Genomic DNA, 22,090 nt, shown 5'->3' with positions numbered 1-22,090 from the left:
GGTTTTTGTCTGTCACAGGTGCCTGTTTTGCAACTCTATATTAAATGTATTAATTAGAGATATCTTTCGATCTATGCCTATTTTTTAGAAAACAAAAACATGTGATAAAATAGAGTCTGCGCTGGCTCCTATAGTGATCTATATAAGGACTGTAATCTACCCAAGTCGGGCGAGCGAAGCTCAGCCCGGCTCCTATAGTGATCTATATTAGTACTGTAATCTACCCAAGTCGGGCGAGCGAAGCTCAGCCCGGCTCCTATAGTGATCTATATTAGTACTGTAATCTACCCAAGTCGGGCGAGCGAAGCTCAGCCCGGCTCCTATAGTGATCTATATTAGTACTGTAATCTACAGTGTGAGTAGAAAAATAGTTCGAGCGAAGCTCGAACATTAATAGTTCGAACGCAGTTCGGACTTGGTTGAGCGAAGCTCACAAATTTTTGCGCCCTGAACGGAGCGAAGCGAGTGAAGGCGTGAAAATTTTCCCAAACAGTACAAACTGCATTTATATCAAAAAATGTTGCCGTGTGGAAAAAAATAGTTCGAGCGAAGCTCGAACATTAATGGTTCGAATGCATACTTCATTTGAATAATTTTAGTTACTATGTAAGTAATCATTATTTATCACATTTATTTGATGAATCTTTTATTTTGTTCAAGTTGTTTTTTTAATTCTTACTTTTCTGAACAGTTTTCTGATCTGTATATGGTGTGAATATTCCATGAAGCGTGATCCGCTTCATTACTAGTTATTTATTTAGGTCAGTTGTTAAGAAGGATTTTAAATCGTACATTAAGGTGGATTTGCAATTCTGATTCGATTGAAGATTAACTCATAAAAAAGCATAAATAATTCAAAATAACGAAATTCTCAAATTTCTTATTATTTGCAACAATTGAAGTTAGACTAGAATTATACTTTCTCGGAATCTCTGAATTGATCAATGAATGAATAAGATTGAATCCATTTGAATAAATTAAGATTATAAAATTTATGAAGAATTTTAGAAATTTATCAATTTTAAGATAAACTTACATTGAGAATTATTGAAATTTAGCGCAAAGTCCCGAGAAAGCATAGAAAATAGACAAAAGTTTGAAAGAAATTTTATTAAAGAATTTTTAAGTACATTTAAATGTTCAATTTAACTTTTACTGTATTACGTATAGTTCTCCGTAGTCAGAATAATATTGAAGCCCACGTTTAGTCTTGAAACTTTACAACTCTTCCCATAAACATTGTGAAATCTTTGTCTTTGAGAACAAACGTGAATGGAGAATTGACGACGAATCTTATTTGTTTAGTATTTAAAGTCGCAGATAGACCCACGATGACAGCTTTAAAAATAAAATGTAAATTAGTAAAATGTTAAAGCAATTTTTTTTAAAAGTTACAATGAAATGTAAAATTTTTATTGAATTTTTTTTGCCAATTTTTAATGAATTTTTTGGTGCTACAAAATTACAAAAAATATAATTCTTTTAGTTACAATATTTGGTGATAATTGTGGTGCTCGGAAAAGAATTGCAGGATTTAATTGTGGAGTTAAAACAAATTGACTTTTATAATGAATGAGGAAATTGAATCATGATTTAATGTTAAGGTTTGTTCTAAATTACAAGGTTGAAGACAGATGACGCAGACCTAAAGCCTCGGACGAACTATAGAGTACCGTCAAAAACTGTAATTATGCGGTTCTTGACCGAACCAATATTTAATGCAAATACTGAACTGAATTATTGTCGATAAATAATCGAATCTCTTCTTTTTTGGATTGTAAAGCGGAAACCACATCAAAATATGTATGTAGACTATCTATATATCAACAACTATATAACTATACAGACTATGAAATTCATTAGTTTTTAACAATACAATCTATCAAAATTTAGCATCTAAAGCATCTCCCGAGCGACAAAAAGAAGAAGATTCTGCTGTGAAGCTTTCAATGCTCTTCTTAAGCTTTATTTGCTCAATGCTCAATATACGTGGAAGCGGCTTTCATCCTTAGCATGAGACGAATCTTCCAAATGATAATATAGAAGATCTTTTCCTAATAACAAGTAAAAACGGATGATTTGCGACGACATAAATTTTATCAACTACTATTGACATCTGCTTTTCAAATAAAATACCTGTGTAAAAGAGAAATTTTGTAGATATAAGAACTATTGTAATTGCTTGAAATGACAACAAACATCGAATCTGTTCAAATCCAGAACTCAAATGTCAACTTCGAGCTCTGTTCAAAGCTTGTGCAAACACTCAGCAATCAAAATCTTCTTATTGATGCATTCTACTATAAATCCAATTTCGTGCAAACAAAAAACATAAATTTTGAATCAAAAGTTGAAATTTTTATTGCAATTTAAGATATAAACCAACTAAATTTGGAGGTAGGGTCCGAAAACATTATAGAATGTTAACTATTTCCAATGCTTCTAATATTTTTAAACCAAATTAGCAAATTTTTAACAAGTTTTAAAACTTTTAGTTATTTAAATTCTTTTAACTCGTCCAAGGAACAAGTTGACACGTTTTCTTATAATGCAAAAGACGAATGGCCGATTTGCTTTGAAATCATGAGCAATTTGTTTTGCAGAACGACCTAAAAATACAGCACCTATGTTGCGACAAAACAGAAGTAAATGTCAAAATAGGATTTTAAAAATGTTAGAATTTAAATGATTTGAAATTCTAGTTTCCATCACAAATGAAGTGACTTTATGGATTAAACTTATTAATTTCTGAAAATCCATTCTAATGACTATGAAAATATCAAGTATTTTGTTATTAAATTCTAAATCCTAAGTTTATTATCTCATTCAATTACGGTTATTAAGTATAAAAATCCAATAAATGCGGCTTAGTGATGCAATATGAGGTTATTCAAATCTAGCAACTCTTCCAATGAATAATGTCGTTGAATTGTCTCTGATAACAAAGTTAAATGGTACGTTGGCTGCAAATTTAGCAGTACGGACCAATGATAGGGAAACAAACTGGACACCTAGAAAAATACGTAAATTAAGGGAGACTTTAGTTTAAAATTTTCGGAATCGTTAAAGTAAACTTGGAAAATTAGTAGAAATTTTGATTTGTGGAAGGAATAACTGTTAGATAACCAGAGGCGAATCACATTCTTCGCTGTAATCAGCCAAGTCAATGTTCTTAGCTACAATTTTTGTGTAGCGAATACTCAAGTCTAGTTTGTGTGGCTACAAACAGCGAAAAAGTACTCGAATTAGACTAGACTCTCCCTGGGATCGAATCCGGGTCGTTAGAGTCAGGAGGCCGACATTCTAACCACCACGTCACTAATACTTGTGAGACGTAAAGATTCCCTTGCAAATTCGTTGTGATGTTCAGGATAAAACCCCATCTATCGGCAATCCATCAATTAATTTTAAAAATTTAACTGAATTTTGGGTCAATAATTATCAAAATCAATATCCATGTAAATAAAAAAAACTGAATAAATTAGCTTAAACTTTTTAGAATGTCAAGAATTCAAAGCTTTATTCGTCATAAACTTTAAAGAATGATCCAGCCGTATTTAGGTTTTAATGCTTCTAACACGTCCCATGAAAAGAGTTGATTTATTATTCCTAATCATGAACAAAAATGGATGTCGAACTAGGAATTGACGAGGTCTGAGTGGTAGAGCTGCACTTAAGAACGTAATAAGTATGCCTGAAAAGTGGAAATTTAGAATAGATTACTACATAGAATGCTAGTGTCATGAGAGTTTGAAAATCTTTGGATATGGGACTTTTGAGGCATTTGGACATTTGTTATTAGGATGATAGTTTTCATGCTCTTAATATACACAAAAATTATTCACATGACATAATTGTATTATTGACACTTTTAACATGACATGACTTGACATAAATTCAGCATAACTATTTCAAATTAAATTGTCTAATTCCATTTATTTCTCTATTTCCGACCAATCAGGATCATTTAAAATCATTTCTTCCCTTGAAGATTCTTCATAATCCTCTAAATCCGACAGCAAACTCTTTGGAAGATCAATAACTCTTCCCATGAAAAAGACATTTGATTCTTCTCGCAAAGCAAAAATGAATGGAGTATTTGCTTTGAAGTATTTTGGCCTTTTTCTGCACTTCAACATAGCCCGAAAATCTGCTTTAAATAAATAAACGAATAAAATTTTTCAAAGTAAATTCAATTCTAGAAGTTAGTTTGACAATTTAAAGCTAAACTTAAATTAGCGGCAGATTTTTAATAGCAAAACAACATCAAGCAGATATTGAAGTTAAAGCGAGTCGATTTAAATCACGTCAACTTAGATCTCTGACAAGCAACTCAAAATACTTTTAATAGGAATTAAACTAAGGTCAAAAATGATTAAAAAGTTATTCTGTGGCGGAATGGTTCAGTACTTTTGTGTCTAATTATTTCAATATCGAACCTGCGGTCATGGGTTCTAGACTCGGCAGAAGAACATTTTCTTGGGTTCTATTTCGAAGTTTTTGTGGAGGAGTGCGGTTCACAGCCTCCTTTTGTAAAATATAGGCAGTAATACCAATAGGAAGGAGTGGTTCAAGTCCCACTATAGACTATAGGTCTACTGAGACCAGAGGTCTGACGCACTTTGCACGTGTTTAACAGTTACTAGTCGCAAAACGCCCTAGCGCAACTCTGAATCTCAATAAACGGATGCTAAGCTCTACCTAAACATTCTAAATTACCCTTGACCCTTCTTTCATGCTTTGAATCTGATTCAAATTTGTAAACTTATTTAGTATAAATCTAAAAATCAACCTATTCCAAACCCCATCACATGCTCATAATGTAAATAACATGCATATTCATACTTCTTAGATTTTTTTTCATAACAATTCGTTATGTCCTTCATTCCTAATTGAATTTCCAGAACATTTATTTATTCTTAATGAGAATTTTTTGAGAATTTTCACATTTAAAATTTTCTAACTCGTCCCATAAACAATGCTGACTCTTCATTCATGATCATGAATAAAAATGGATGGCGTGCAATAAAATCTTCGGGTTCATCATATCCACTATACAGAACAAATTGTATACCTGCAAAATATTTAATCAGAGAGCCATCACTACTGATAATTGATAATGTAAATAATTTTAGAAGTTCATGCAAGGTTGAATTGAGCATTCCAGGTAGATTTAAAATGAGTAAAATTTGTATGATTTTTTAGTAAGAAGACACGAGGATACCAGAATGTAGAGAAGCTTAGAAGTTTTAAGACATTAGCAGAAGAAGATACAATTTGTCGATTGTTTGAACCTGTTCCACCCAAGTTCCACCCAATATTGAGCAGACTTTGTTATTTGATATTAAATTTATAGAATAGTTTTTAGATTTGAATATTATCGGAAGTAATTATGGAATAGTAAGATTCCCTTCAGAGATTAAGTAGAAATAGTAAAATTTTATTAGTGTACTCTAAGCAAAGTATAAACTGGAGTATCAAGCCTTATATAGGCGAATCTGTAAGTTCGAGAGTAAGGCCTCTGTGGCCGAGTGGTTGTTGATATTACAAGGATTTTTATAATGCCTACGATATTACAGCAACAGATCCTTATCAGATTTTAGACATTTGATAATCTCAATAAGCTGGAGTTCGAAGTGGACTCGGATTTTGTATGACTAAACACTAACTTCATACAAAATTCGAGTCGACTTCAAACTCTGCAATTAGCAAAGTAATCGGTAAATGGTATAATAATCAAATAATTCAGCTGCGGACAACCTTTTGTTTTTCGATGGTAAATCTTGACCGAAACTACACAGGCTAGTGTATAGCAACAGACGAGTGTACCGCGTAAACACAGAATGCCCACCAATGATATAATTCAATATAATCAATTTAGTAAGGCTGAAAATTTAAATTTAATTAAAATTTCCAATGATAAAAGTCATCCATAATTTTGCATACATATTATCTTATTACTAGTATTTTTTTATTCCTTAAATCTCTAAAAAAAGAATACTTTATAAAGCTTTTTTGGTTAAGCATTATTCATTACAAAATATTGTCTTCAAGTTAATCTTAATTAAATTTTAAAATTTTGAAATACGTCCAATAAATAAGGTTGAGTCTGCATCTTGAATTACAAATAGGAAAGGATGCTGAGCGATGAATTCATAATCATCGTCAATTATAGCACTAAAGGCAACTACTCTGATGGCTGTAAAGAATTTTTAGAAAGCGAAATATTAGAAATCTTTAAAATTTCTTCAGGACATCTATCACCAATGGCTACGTCTACGTATGCTTTATACATAAGCTATTTTATTATCATTCTAGTCCTTAATAGTATATGATACATGTAGGCATTTATAAATAGAGAATTGCAATAATAATGACTCAGATCCATCACCAAAAACGTTCAAGGAATACAACTTCAAGTATCCATCCATAATAATATAACCCAAGATATACAAATGAAGAAAGTTCTGCGACGGAGCTTTTAAATGCTTCACCAAAGCTCTTATATTAACTTCAAATGAAAGTAGTCTCTGGTGTCAATTTAATAGTCTTAATGTAGCGTTCAAGGGTTCGTGACCGAGTCTAATAGTAAGATGACTAGTATGACTAGCATGACTACTAGTTTGACTGCTAGTATGATGAATAGTAAGACTTGTATGATTATTTTTACTAGTATGACTACTAGAAATCTATTGGTCGCTTTTAAAACTAGAAATACGCAAATCAAATACTTAATTTGAGTAAAATACTTTATTATTTTATAGACATACACAAGTTTTTAACTTTGGGCGCACATTTTTATTGAAATTTTCATTTTCAATAACGAAATTATCATTTTCAAAAACGAAATTTTCGTTTTTATTGAAATTCTTAATTCTTCCAATAAAAAGTGCCCCAAGAGGTTCAAATTTCACATTTTTTGTTCCTTTCTTGTTTTTTATATTTTTTCTTTTTCTTTGATAAGATGCGCCTTTCAAAATAAATATAAACGGATGATTTGAATATTACGTCATCTGAGGCGCAATCTAAAACTATTCGACCAACTGGAAGAATTGTTACAATTAAAATTGGATTGAATTCAAAGTTTTAAACATTCAACATGCTTGACATCTTTTGATGCTACATTTAATCACAACTATCGAGTAATTCAATAAAATTACTATAAATTTAGAAGAATAAACCCGAGTGGACAAAAATACATTAAAACTAGTCATCAACTTGATTTCAACTCGTTATAGCGTGGACAAAAACCACTCGGGAAAGCTCTAATAATCATATTAAAGTTTAATTTTCATTAAAATTATCAATTCTTCCAATAAATAAGATTCCTTTACTAGAGCTTCTCAAAACGAACAAAAATGGTCGATTACATTGGAATTTTTTGGATCGTCTTATGCAAAAATCTACAGCAATAAGACCTGCAATAGACAAAGATTTAGACAAAATTGACATGAACTACTGTGAATATGTAACCTTAAATAATGGCAAATTTCATTTGGTTTTGACTAAAAAAGCTCAATAATCAATATAAGCAGCATATACACAATCAATCAAAAGAAAAGTTTGTTAGAGTTCCATGTTTCCGTTTTTATTCCTCTTCTACAAACATATTGATTAATCGCAATAAACAGTAAGTTCAATATCAATAATCTCAACCAACTCATGTTAGTTGTTCAAACTCTTTTGCATGATTAGTTCAGGAACGACGTTTTTTAATCAATTGTTTTGACACTTCCAATGAATAAAACTCCTTTATTGGTGATTTTTATAGTAAATGCAAATGGTTGTTTGCATCGAAATATTTCATAACTTATTGCGCAGATACGTATACAACCTTTTGCTGCAATACATAAAACTCAGGAATTTTACAAAAAATACCTCAAAATAAGTATTTGGGCATAAGAAGAACGTTTCAAAATTAAATTAAAAACAATTAAACATCTAAACCCGTATAAAGAATTTTGGTAAAGTTTATAAAATTCAACTTTTCGATCCAAAATCCAAATTAACATACAACTCTAAAGGACACTATTAATTTAGTAGTTTTTATTGTCTGAGTAGTTTTTACTGTATCAGAAGTAACTAAATCATGGCACATGATTTAAAAGTTTTCAATTCTTCCAGCAAAGAACGTCAAATCTGAGTTTTTGATGACAAAAAAGAATGGATGTTGACACAAAAAGAAATTGGGGCGCTGAATGCACAACACTCTGCACATTAAGACAGCTAGAAATGAAGAATATTTTTGAAATAATTTTAATTTAAATTAAAATTGTGATTAATAATTTTATACAGGAATGTTAAGTGCAAGTTTTCAAACTTAAGTCTTTTATAAATCATAAAAAAAATATTAATGCATAAATTTATTTAGGGAAGCAAATAATTTAAATAAGTTAGTACTTCGAATAGCAGAAATCGGTGCCAGGTCGGCGTGATTGTGACTTGATGTCGGATAGATTTATTAACCAACTTGTGCTACTCGAGTATTCGTGATTAGTATTGATACTTAGATAATTAATCTTATTACCAAAGCTTGAATTTGACTCAAATTTTATATGGAGTCATGTTGATTTCAGTCAATTTTTTCATACAAAATCTGAGTCGATTTCGAGCTCTGCTTATTATGTAACGCTCTTATAAAGAAAAAACTCAATAAATTCAAACAAAATTTTCAATTTTTCCAATAAATAATAATCCCAAAGTTTTGTCCCTCAAAATAAATACAAATGGCTGATTACATCTGAATGTTTGAAAATAATTTAAACATTGGTCCATAAATAATCCTGTAATTAGCAAATAATTTTAATCTTGAGAAGATATTTACATATGTGCATTGAAATATTTAATTAAATTTACTAATGAAAGTACAGAACAATTTATATTTTAAATGATTTCAATCCTTCCAACAAACAATGCTAAATTTGATTGCTTGATGACAAAGAAGAATGGATGACGACACAGAAATTTATTGAAGTGCCGAGCGCATTTCTTTCTACACATTAAAACAGCTAGAATTGAAGAATTTTTTGAATAATTTAAAAAAAAAGAGATTTTAAATTAGAATAAATTTAAAGGAATCTTGAAGAAATCAGGATTAATATTAAGAAGCTAGTAAATATTGTAAAAACAATCAATAGCACAGCGGAATTATCAGGAACTCAGAGTATTTTAAAACACAATCTCTCATCCTCAATTTTGATTTTTAAAAAAATTCTTCAATTTTCTAAGATTTTTCATGACAAAAATTTTGAAAACTTTTAAAAATTTAACTTTTTTTTACAAATTTTTATTAATTTAATTTAAAGTAATACTTATTCCCGAATTAAAATTTGTTGACCCTTCCTACAAAAAGGGCCAAATTAGAACGTTTGATGACAAAATAGAAAGGATGATCACATGAAAAATTCTCGAAATCCATTTCAATTAGACATTTTGTTACAATCATTATTCCTAAAAAAAGACAATGTTTTTGAAGATTAAAGCTTTTGCAATTTTTGACAAAATTAATGACTTCACTAATACAGTACTTGAACACAAAACTGTGGAACAAATTGAAAAGCAATTTAAATAATTGAGATGATTGAGGGAATCAAAAATAATCAAAAACTAATTTGAAATTGATCAAACTCTTGGGAAATTTAAGATATTTGTAAGGAAATAAAGAATGTGAACTGAACTTTAAAACCAACATCCTGAGTCAGAAATTCTCTTAAAAATCTTAGAAATCGTGAGTTTTACGATTTTTTTCAAAATTTCTACGACTTTTTTAGTTAAAAATTGTTAAATTCAAGATTTTTGATATTCGAAAACGTAAAAATCACAATTCTGACTTTTGACCAACAATCTAATTTAATGATGTATTCATCCTTTCTCAACATAAATCAAACCATAATGCTAATAAAGCTAAACCAAACAAAAAATTCTCATTAATTTTAAAGCATTTTTATTTGAGTTAATTAGCCTCAACACATTAATACATTAAGTTTCTCATAATTCTTTTTGTCTTCAAAACTTCGATACACGCCCAACAAACAATGAAGTAGATGGCGATTTCAAGACAAACAAGAATGGTTGATTAGCTCGGAAATATGTTGATGGAACAAAACTGCATAACATTATTGTCATTCCTAAATTAATTGAGATTAATTTTTTAGAAGATTTTCAAAATTTAACATTTAAAGGAAGGATTTATGATGGATTGAAACAAATGAAATTGGCAGGCTGAAGCATTTTTTGGCAATTTTCCAATGGAGATGAGCAAGTGGGAGTGAATTTAGAGCTTTTAACTATGTAAAAATCATGATATTGAGGAATATTTGTTAATATCAAGCAAAATTTATTGTTTGATGTCTGAACTTTGGTTTTTTGAGATGTAGACATATTGCCTAAGGTAAGCAACATTGCGGAGGGTGTTCAGAGATGGAGGATGGAAGTCAAAGCCCCAAATTTGTTAGTCAACCTCTAGTTTATTAGGGTTTTTCGAGAAAAACAATCCCAAAATTCCCAAACTTTAGAACTTCCGTTTTCCCATCGCTCTTATTTCTCTAGTTACAGCTCTATTAAGCAATTTGGCAACTTCAACATCCGAAAATTGTGCAATTTATATACAAGTCAATGAGTACGACGCAACTTATATATCATATTCACACCAAATTTTCAATTTGGGTGAATATACTTAAAGATCAAATTTGGAACTTCATATTTACACGATATTTCAATATTTACAGATTCATAACATAATAGTTATGTATAATAATTCAAAACAACCCAAAAAATCACTCCGGATATAATATATTGACCAAAACCGCAATTTAATAAAATCCGTTCTTACTAAAGTTCATGAATACTCTCAGCTTCAAATTCGCTTATATGATGAACTAATGATCCCATTGGATGTGAATATCGTCCAATAAAAAATATATCTCTAGCATTCTTAATTGCATACATGAATGGTTTATCGGCTATTAGACTTTCACATGACGATATGCAGCGTATCACAATTTCAAATTCTAAAATATTTAATTCCAATAAAAATGAGTAAAAATGTCAGTTAGGAAAAAATTTAAATATATTCGAGTGACAGAACGATTCTATTTTTGGGTTTGAATCTTGGATACAATTTTGAGCTTTTTGGAGCTTTTGAGAGCTTTTTTTTGAAAACTTTTTTGAATTCTCTCAAACAACGACAATTTTGATAATTTAGTGGACTTGTAGGTCGAAGATTCATAGCTTTCTTTTATTATTGTATCCATAAGGTAACATTAATGCACATAAATAATTTGTTCTTTAAAGCTCATCGTGCGTATCCATGTCTTCATCAAAATGACTTATTCTACCAGCGAAATAAATGAGATTCGTTTGTGTACATTTAAGTACAAATATGAATGGATGATCGGCAATAAAATCATGGAATATAGGAAGACTTCGCTTCATTATTCTAACAGCTATAATCCAGCAAAATGAATTTTAAAGGAAATAGAAGAGACAATAAAAACATTAATGTTAAAAAATAATTATATGCAAGCATAAAACAGGCATTAGGTATGAATGTAAATTCCCAGAAATAGAAATAAAAAAGGTGAGAAAAAAGGTAAAGAAAAAAACACAAAAAAAATGATCAAAAAATGACATTAAAATCTTACCAGTTGCAGCAGCAGCCTCAGCGCCCTCTTCGTTGACTTCAATGAATGCTTTGTGAACGACTTCAGAGACTTTCAAGTCTTCTGATTGCTCAAGTAAGTTGTTGAATTCAGCATCGTTACCGAACATCTTTGTCATGCCCATCTAAATTTTGGGAAGAGAAAAATGGAAGTGAAAATTGGTTCTAAAAATAGTTTTGGAATGTTCCTGAATGTCGCCCGACTAGTTATACCTTCTTCAATGGTTCATTCAATTGAATATCAAATTCAATCTTGAATTTTGGAATTTCAACATTGACTTCCTGTGAGTACATTCTGTTGGACATATCGCCAAAGTCAACTGATCCCAATTTCTTCTCCAAATTAGCCAATCCATCGCGTTTATTGGGCAAAATAATCATCATTGTGATATCAGAATCTTTATATGGTAATTCGAGTGCTGTGGCATCAAGTTCCTCAAAGACGCCATAATTGAAGTGCTTCTTAATTTTCATAAAGTCAACATCAACGGAATCAACTTCATTAAGGAAGAATGGAGCCTTGAATGTTTGTTGCTTATCAAATTGATGTTGCCAGAATCCTTTGAAGTAGATGGCATTAACGAGGACCATTCTTGTGTCACCGCTCAATGAATCTGGTGAGATAAGGTTCTTAATCTTATTGTTTGTATGGTCTTCAACCCAGCCATTAATTGTAGCGGCTGCTTGTGTATTAGCTCCAAAATTAAGGGTTTGTGCTTCGGACTTGAAACTCTTTGTTGCAATTTCTTGGAATGATGGCTTGACGCTGTACTTTTCCATGACGTAAACCTTGTTTGCTATAAAATTAGAAGATTAATGCTTAAAATAGATTGATTTGTGTTTTACAGCCATAACTTACCGATTTTTAAGCCATTTGTTTTTTCAACATTATCATTAAATGCTTTATAGCTATCAGCAATTGCATTTGTACTGTATTGTGCTGGATATTTCAATCCTTGCAACATTTGGCTTCTCGTTTGACTGCCTTCAGTTGCACCAAACATAGCCAATGTTACAGCTGACTGGATTGAAGCTGGTGAAATGATTACATTTCCTTGCTTGCCTTCGATTGTTTTCTATTTGTTGTGAGGGAAAAATGAGGAAAATTGTTGTTAAGTGAAAATGCAAAAAGTTGAAGGTTCAGTTGCAGTGATGGTGAAATTTGAAAGATTGCATATGCAATATTGAAAGTGGAACTGCAGTGATGGTGAAATTGGAAAATTTCATCGGAAAAATTGATTGATGTCAAGGTCAATTGATGAATTTATGGAGAAATATGTTTGTTTTTGTAGATTCCGGATGGAAATTTAATGGAAGCTGTCGATAGAGACAGTATTGGACTTGGTAATGGTAATTGGCAGACGGACTGGCCAAGACAGATTTAGACTTGATATTAGTAATTGACAGACGAACTGGCTAAGTCAGTATTGGACTTGGCATTGGTAATTGCCAGACGAACTAACTAGGATAGCACTGGACTTGGTATTGGTAATTGCCAGACGGAAGCCAGCGATAAAACCAACTTTAAGCTCCAAATGAGGAAGGTCATGGATCAAGGCCAACAAAGTAAGTATGTAGGATGAAAATTTTAAATATTAAGTAATACCAATCTGCAAATCTCTAATTTGATCATCTGTCATAAGACAAGTTTGATCTATCGACACAAGCATCTTATAAATCACTTGATATTTCATGCGAACAAAGTATTTGGAACACAACGAAGAAGTACACAAAATTTTTCACAATTTTCTTCTTCAAATCTTCTCAAAAAATGCCAAATGTTCCCCAAAAATCTCTAATATTCAATTTAAGACCCATAAAAATCCAAAACTAATCATTAATCACCAAAAAAAATCTAAATTTCCACCTACCTGATAAAGTTCAGTTGCAAATAAATTTGCAGCTTTAGCAAATTGCTGATCAACGTTTGTTGGTGATGCCATTGATGCGGTTAGAGCGATAGTTAAAGTACAGACTGAGAGGAATACTGAAAAAAGATGGAATATTTATACCAAAAATTTTCTATGAGATTATATTGTGAGTGTGTTGACGCGTGTGTAAACGTATGATATGAGTCACTAACAACTGTAAGCCTTAACATTGATTTTTATGCGACAAGTGTAGAGTAACTTTCGTGATTTGTTGTAAATTTTACCCAAAATTGTAAATTCTTGCAAATTTCAATTCAAATCAATCAATTCAGCGTCAATTCCCAGAATGGATTTTGCAGATGATCTCATCCAAGCCTTGTTTATTTTTAATGAATGGACAAAAAGAATACAAAAGAATTTCGCATTTGAAAAAAAAATTGAGTAAATTAGAGAGACCGGCATGTCGTGAGAGAACAACTTGTTCATATTTTGTAACTGTATTTGAATGTTTATGTATTTAGAGTCACTTTTATTGTATTTGCTTATGAATCAATTGATATTTATATTTAAAACTGATAAGATACAGCGAAGGGATTGGAGAATTTGTGAGAATTAGTCATTTATTGTGATTGATATCTACACGTCAGCTGTATTTTCAATTTCACAATGTTTACAAATTGAAATTTGAATTGAATCATTATTATGACTTTCTAGGATGACTTGTAGGTCATTACTAAGACTAATTCTATGACTATATTGAGTAATCTTTACTAAAATCAAGTTAATACCGCACAGCAGTTCCAAAATTCCAATAAGAAATTTCTCAAAAATTCAATCTTACGAAATATTTCGTAAAATTCTTCAAAACTTCCAAATTCTAATTTAATCCACAACATCCAATATTACCTGACAATTTATCAACGACTAGTGATTTATAGCTACCAACTATTTGTAAATATTTCATGTAAATAATTAAAATTAAATTTTAAAATAATCTAAGGCCTCCTTTGATTAAAAATACTAAAAATGTAATTCGTAAACATAAAGTTACTTCACAGATTGTCCGCATGACGGCAGTCGGAACTTCACCACAGAAGATCACGTTGAAAGCTTTGTCGAAACTAATTCAACTTGAGGGACATGTGAAGTGTGTAAAATATTAATTTTACACTTGAATAAATAAACATTTAAAATTAGGGCAAATTTTTATGATAAAAAAATTGTGAAATTTTTTTGTGGATGACTCAGCTGCCAAATTGCTTTGTTATTCAAGTTTATTTGGATTTTAATTTGAACTTTTTTTCAATTAGTTTGAACTAGCTACCTGCTAATTAAGCCGGTTTTAAACTGTATAATTGAATTTTAGCGATGACGGTCCACAGAATGTATGAAATTACGTATTTTGCAAGAATTTTTAGCTTCTTCTTTAAATTTTTAAATGACGATGAGAAATCAGCATTGACATTGTGATCTTTGCTGAGGTAATCATGATTTTTATTTTGAAGAACATGCACGTCGACAATATTGAGAGTACCGGTATTCCGAATATACATAAGCATTGCGGAATAATATTATCGCTTTATGCATGTTTAACTAGCTACTATGTTTTACGAGTGAAACAAGCTGCATTATGTCTAGTTGCAATCTTGACACATGTGAAACTTGCAATAAAATGTTGAAGTTGTTATCAGACACACGGTCGACTAATCGAAGCCTGTTTCACTTAGATTAAGCGGTAATCTAGTATCAACTAACGGTCTAACTATGCCTGTTAGAGTCCGAGATACTTCATTGCCTATAAACTTATCCTTTATTCTACATTTCATTTAGAAGCAAGGTTGCAATCGGCACACTTTCCTTTAAATTTAATTCCTATTTTCATCAATGTAAATTTAATGCATTTCATGTTCTTTTCACAAACTATAATGTTTTAAAAAATTATCCGCATTTCCACTCGATTAGAAACGGATTTCAAGTGAATCCAGTGAAAAATTTACATTTTAAAGTTCTTGTTTATATTAATTTCCATAATTTGTTTGACATGATGAATTATTTACTTTTTTAAATAGAAAAACCCTAGTGTTTGAAGGTAAACATTGTACAGAATATACCAAAACAACACGTGGAGGATATGATACATGTAAACACTGCTTCACAATTGATAAACAAATTATATTGTTCTCAATGACGAATTTTTGACTTTGTTTGTTATGGTTTGTGATGTTATTGGAATGGTCTTCAATTTCTTTTGATATTTACTGTCTGCTTTGAATCTTTTGAGTCAAATTAGATATGTTCTGAAGCTATTTCACAAATTTTAATAGAAATTTAGAGAATATTGTTGTTTTGCTATGTTTCTGTCAGAACAAAAGTCACACTAAGCTTGAATCACTTTTAGTCACAAAATGCTTACAATTCATATTCTTTACAACACTAAAAACTAGTTAAATGAAGATTTTTTGCAATTTTTTCACAAATTTCAATTTTTACTTGATCAACATTTTTATTAACATAGTTTTTGACCCTGCAACTTTGTTATGCATTTCATTTGAAATTTTTTTGACCGTTATGAATCAATTTTGTTCTAAATTCAAAGAATTGAAAAGAAATCTGTAAATCTGACCAATTATTTAACTCTATAATCTCAAAAACCCCAAAAGCAGCCATAAATAAACAAATGTTATATAAATTAAATCTTCAATTACACAAATGACATTAAAATATTAATGATAAAGTTATTGCTTTGAATATTGACACATCTGATTAATATCTTGTGAAATCCCCAGTCAATTCAAATTTTATTAGCATTTATTATTCTTGACAATTAAAAAAAAGAGATAAATGTGACATTGAGCAATAAAAATATAAGTAAATTGATCTATCTTATTGATGCGGTTTCCTTTAAAGTTCATCTTAATTCCGTTCCTCATAAATCAATTTTCACATTAAAATTAAACAGTCACGAATTGTTGACATTTATTAGGAAAAAACAAATCAATTCTAACAAAAAAACCACACATAATTTTATTTGCGGCACGAGAAATTAACACAAAAGCTGTTTTTGCTGTCAATGTCCAAAAACTTCAATATTTGCTTACATTTTTTACTTCGAAATAATTTCGATAACATTATTTTGGCATGTGTGTTAATGAATCCAAACTGTAATGACAGGTTCAATAATAAACAAGAAATAAAGAAGAAATTCAAAGCATATTAGTTCTGTGAACTTGATCGTCATCAATGACAGTCAATTTAAAAACATGTTTACTGTAGTTGAAGAACTTGTTTGGGCGTTTAAGAATAAAAAGGAAAGTTCCCGGTAATTCAAGATTCTTGCGAAACGGTTTGTTGATAATTTATGAGGTTGACGTAAATAAATTTGCTAACGAAAGATCAAAGACTTTAGAATGGAGGAATTTCAACTTGTTTTGAATTTCCCCAATAGTTAGAATTGGTTAATCGATTAAAAATCTGGATACAGGCCGGCGTGTTTCTAATAACCTGATTTGGCATCATGTCAGAGTCATGTCGGTCTGGAATTCTAATTCTGGCGCTGACCCAGGAATTCTGATTCTGGCGTGACTCTGACGTGACTCTGACTTGGTGCCGGATTCGGTTTCCAAAGTCATGCAAGAAAGTTTCCAGATCTAAATTCGCTTAACTTATGTATTCGGGGATTTTAATGATTTTGATTATTAAGGATGTTATCTAAGATTCAACAAATCAGACATCTATGGAATAATAACATAAATAATAGGAAATATAAGGAAGCTTGACTAGTAGAATGCAAATGTCGACTAATCGGTAGCCAAGAATATCGTAAAATTGGCCAGGTTGATGAAGTTAAATAATTCCTTTTGGGAGAGTTCATTAAAATATTCTAATTTGATTCTTGGGATGATTTCCATTCAGTTACGTCTAATAACCAGTTTCCCCGACTCAATTTTAAGAGGACTATTCAGTAACCAAAAATAAATTGTTCCAAAAAATGATTTCATAACACTTTAATCTCACTATATGAACAGTATATAATATTATTAAATTCTAGGTCATTGTTATCGCCCGCCAAAATTTAACCCTGACTCTTTCCAGAGAAATTAACAACATTTATTTTATATAAAAACGTATTTTGATTCATATTCAACCTTTTGTCAATCGTAGTAAGCGTTCAGTAAACATTGTCTAATTTTTTGTCACTTTTTAATCAAATATTCAATAAATTAAATTAGGTAAGTACTTAAATTCACTAAAAAACTTCACTTTTTGGATATTATCACAACTTCAATCACTCAGACTTAACTTCAAACTGAATTTTGCGACTCTTTTGTTTTCGAATTTTTATTAATTTCTGATAAAATTAAACTAGATCAATACCTGTTATCAGGTAAAGTTACAAATAGATAACAAAAAAAAAGCTATTAGTCAGCTGTTGATTTTCGTAATAAACAAGAAATTTTACATTGATAATATTCAGCAATGAAATTTTGTTTGGAAAACCTTAAAAATTGTAATTTAAGAAAACAATAAAGGTCGTTAAATTGCAAAATTGTCTTATCACGTTCCTAAAAGCCACGATATTTAATTTAAAAACTTAATTTATATTCGAAATAAATTTGGGTTTTCCCATCAGTTGAAAGTTATTTCAGAATATTAAATTAGAATATTCTGACGTACATGGAAGGAATACAAAGTAAAGACAATTTAGGGGTTCTTAGAAATGATTTGAAAATGTGTTAAATTATGCTGCTGATTAAATTAATCTTGTTTTATTATTAGTTTAGATTAGCAAGTATGAATGTCTAGTCCCGAGCGAATCAAATGAAAAAGGCTTTGTACAGGAAAGCATGAAGGGTTTAGATACACTTGGGTGGGGCTTAACCTCACACCCTGGGTCGTAATCCCATCTCCTGAGTCAAACTCCACCTCTTGGGTCAAATCCTAATTAACTGGGTTTAAACTTCTCTGGGCGAAGTCAACCCTTACACCTTCTCCCTTCAAGGTATATCAAATCCTCTAAGAAGCTGTTTATAGAGACGGTATTGCATTTAGTATTGGAAATTGGCAGGCGATTTCCAGTAATAGAGCCAGCTTTAGATGCCATCCGAGAGAGGTCATTGATCACAATTGATCTGGAGCAAAGGAAGTAAGTAATCAGAGCCTTAAATACTCCATGTTGAAGCCTTCTTCATTTACGTCACTCGGATAATTTGGTTTTTTTAGTCCTGTGATTCATTCAAACACTCAGGCAATAAAATTTATTTTTATTAGTATATAAACATATTTAAAAAACGTGTTTTTTCACAATTAAGTCATAAAAATCCAGAATACTATATAGAATCAGCAATACTTTGGGTTTTCCCAGCTCAAGTGATATTATTATTTAAAATGTGACAATTTGAGGATTAATGGTTATATTAAGTACGGCATTAAATTCTTCTCGTTAATTTAATCTTAAACTCTTGAATGTAGAGTCTAATGGTGGACAGCTGTGTGTATAAATCACGTAGCAAGTAAGCATTGATACAATGCATGATCTGATTCTGATTAAAAATTGCATTACTTTGTACACTTTTTCTTAAAACATTCAGCATTAAATACAGTTCCATAAAATGTAAATTCTCAATAATTAAACCGTGATGAATATCTCATATGTAGGTATTCCATAATTACTTAACAGCCCATGAAAAGAATGCAATTATTTGTGCTAAATCTACAAGAATAGCAACAGTTTCCAAAGTTTCCAGTACAATCACGAACAATTCAAAATATTCCTGATCAGTTACCGTACTAACTTAATGTTCAAAAACTCTTCGATTTTGAAAATATAAAGCTTATTTTTATGCAAAAATAAGAAAGTTCGCACGAAGTACAAACAACGTCTTCAGTTTTTGGACATTTATACGCAAATTACTTTCACGTGTGCCGTCAATGTTGTTTTTAATAGTTCTGGCAGCTTCGAGTTTTTGCTTTTTTTTTTGGCATCAATTTATGTCAATGTTTCAATTCCATAAACTTGAAATCCTGATTCAGGCTTTCATGTGGATATAACTTTTATGTATGTAAGCATGTCTGGTGTTGTTTAAATTGTTTGGTTTTATCAAATGCCGGTATTACTTTTAGTTTGTGATGTTTCCAAGACCGGCACAAAGTGTTCGTAAGAGCAGTGGTATGTCGCCGTATTTTTGGACGCTAAGTTACTCCTAATCAAGGTTTTCCGAAGTCTTGATCTTGATAAGTTGTCGGAACCGAGATTGAGACCGAGATCCAGAGTACTCGATGCTCGATGCCCGATTCCGATAAAGTCTCTGTTTGAGTACCAAGAACTCTTACACCTAACAGACAATGAGCACCATCGACTAAATAAGCATCTCAATAAATGTATGAGCATGCTCCTTGTTAGTTCGAGTACCCTGACGACACTGTGACTGCTGACGTCTATCCATCTTTACGACGCGATAAATGCGATTAGCCGCATTCTGCTGCTTGGCTTGGTTTATTACTGTAGTTTGTGACATTAAAGTATTTATTTGTTTTAAAAATTAACATCTTTTAAGCGTATATGCAGAATTGAGGCTTGAAGGCAATAGCCAGTTTTGCAGTGTTATGAATAAATTTATAGAATTGCTCATGGATTCTTTGACATCTTTTATCATTGACGTCATTAAAAATCCCTCAAAGAAAACATTTTATGACAATACATCTTATGGGAATACATCTTATAGGAAACTGTACGTGATCAAATAAGCACAATCTGTTTAAAAATCACTTAATATTCATCACATAATGGGATTTCCCCATATAAACAAAAAGGATTGTTGCTTCAATTGCACGATCATTTGCATAAATTGATCAATAAAAGAGTCAATTTAATTTAATTAATATATTTAGATTTCTTGCTAGTCATGCTGCATGTATCTTTAGCATTGTCTTGACTTATCACAATTATTTTGCAACAGTGGTGGACAACCTGTGTGTCTCGGCACACTTGTGGGTCTAATTATCATGAACCGTATGCCGTGCATGGTTTCGGTCGATACTTATCAACAATGTAAGTGCCGCGAAAATCCAAAGGCTGCGCATCACTGCCTTACAATGTACTTGAATAGCAAGGGTCAATGGCGTGTGAATGTTATGAACAGAAAGCTGTAGAATTTTTAAGAGAATCTACGAAGAATTGAGATTAAGATTGTTAATTGCATGCTGTGTGCTTCTAAAAAGTCCCGTTGATTGGAGGCACATGTAGACTATTTTGGAATTTTCAATAAATTATTTGATCTATTTTTACTTTAATTATAAATTCATGTTCCACATAAGATGAGGTATTTAGGTTTTATCAGTTGGTAGATTTTACATAAATTAAATGAGGATGAAAATGCAAATATTTTGAAAGAGGTTTTTTGAGACTTTTACATTTAGAATTGTTTTAAATTTTTATGAATTTTTGAAGTTGAATTTAAGAATCAGCAAGTTCTATGTAACAGCCAATAATTTATTGGCAATAAAGTCAAATTTCAAGATGTCCATAGAATTTTATTAACAAAATTTCAAATTATTTCCAATTTATTTCAATCAAAAATTTTGAAAATGTGACTTTTTTATAAGTAAAAAGTTTTAAAAGTTTAAGTCTTTTGTGATTTAGATTTATTTTTTAGAATTTTTTAAATTTTAAATTTTAATTTCTTAAATTTTTTAACTTGATTATCAATATTTGAATTTATAATATAATTTTACTAATTTCCAAAAAATTAGTTAGAGTTTGAATTTAAATTTATAATTCAATAAAATTCTAATTTTATAATATCTACATTTTAACTTAAAGTTGATTTAAATTTTTAATAAAATCTAATTTTTAATTATTTTGAAATTTCGATTTAAGTTTTCAAGTTTTAATTTTGAATTTTTTCAATTTTAAATTCGATTCAACTTAAAGTTTTTAGTTTTAGACTTTAAAAGTAAATTATTTTAATCTTAAATTTTTTTAATCGTATTTTTTAAGTTTTAAAATTTGACCATTTAAGTTCTTGAATTTTAAAATCTCATATTTTAATTTTTAAATTGAATTTTAAAAGTTTTAAATTTGTCAATTTTAATTTTTAAATCTTTTAAAATTTTCTTTAAAAACATTTCATTTTGATGTTTAACTTAAATGCAAAATTTATCCAAAACATGATATAAATCCCTATTTCCCAAAATCAATAAGTTCCCTCAAATCCTAGCTCAATTCCCATCTCATATCATCAAGAATACACAACAATTTTTAAAAACAAATCTACAATACTTACTGTGTCGAATCATTTTGAAGTTCTTCTATTTTTAATTATCACACAATTAATGCAGAAAAATATTCACAATTTGTATTTATTATTATCACAATTCTCCCAATTTATTAAATTCACAAATCCACTTCACTTTTTCCACAATATTTTTAATCAAATCACAGCTTAAAATCCTTGTTATTTTTATTTAAATCACCTTATCGACTTAACTTTTTTCAAAATTACTTTGTTAAAATTGATTAAACAACTTCAACTTTTAGCTACCGTACGATCCGAGTTTAAAC

At 30.3% G+C, this 22,090-nt stretch overlaps 1 protein-coding gene and 1 long non-coding RNA gene across 18 annotated transcripts in view; one reads left to right on the top strand and one right to left on the bottom strand.

The window, feature by feature from the left end:
* LOC139086629 (antichymotrypsin-2-like) overlaps positions 1-22,090 on the bottom strand; it is a 27,046-nt gene extending 4,956 nt beyond the window's left edge. The window contains exons 1-7 of one of the 17 annotated variants that reach the window (XR_011544039.1): positions 14,437-14,576; positions 13,531-13,646; positions 12,519-12,735; positions 11,873-12,456; positions 11,643-11,784; positions 4,846-5,074; positions 2,787-3,011 (exon numbers count right to left, since the gene is read on the bottom strand). Coding sequence is in view for 15 of the 17 variants with exons in the window: in XM_070635152.1 (XP_070491253.1) it covers positions 11,287-11,444; positions 11,643-11,784; positions 11,873-12,456; positions 12,519-12,735; positions 13,531-13,646; positions 14,437-14,494 (1,275 nt within the window). In the remaining 2 variants the exon portion in view is untranslated. Of the gene's footprint in view, positions 1-2,336; positions 2,625-2,786; positions 3,012-3,481; positions 3,695-4,845; positions 5,075-5,933; positions 6,200-6,271; positions 7,419-8,024; positions 8,227-8,300; positions 8,784-8,827; positions 9,009-9,264; positions 9,451-9,926; positions 10,128-11,189; positions 11,445-11,642; positions 11,785-11,872; positions 12,457-12,518; positions 12,736-13,530; positions 13,647-14,436; positions 14,580-16,628; positions 16,675-17,675; positions 17,818-21,812 lie in introns of those variants that run through there. The other 16 variants (XR_011544040.1, XM_070635158.1, XM_070635160.1 and 13 more) reach the window with 16 other exon arrangements.
* On the top strand, positions 1,003-2,152 carry LOC139086631 (uncharacterized). Its single transcript, XR_011544041.1, has 2 exons — positions 1,003-1,353; positions 1,487-2,152. It is a non-coding gene; the product is annotated as an uncharacterized lncRNA (long non-coding RNA).

This window comes from Chironomus tepperi, unplaced genomic scaffold (assembly GCF_022539635.2).
Source record: "Chironomus tepperi strain 1889 unplaced genomic scaffold, CSIRO-AGI_Ctep_v1 contig_85, whole genome shotgun sequence".
Classification (NCBI taxonomy): domain Eukaryota; kingdom Metazoa; phylum Arthropoda; class Insecta; order Diptera; family Chironomidae; genus Chironomus; species Chironomus tepperi.
This window is presented reverse-complemented; position numbering and strand designations above follow the sequence as displayed.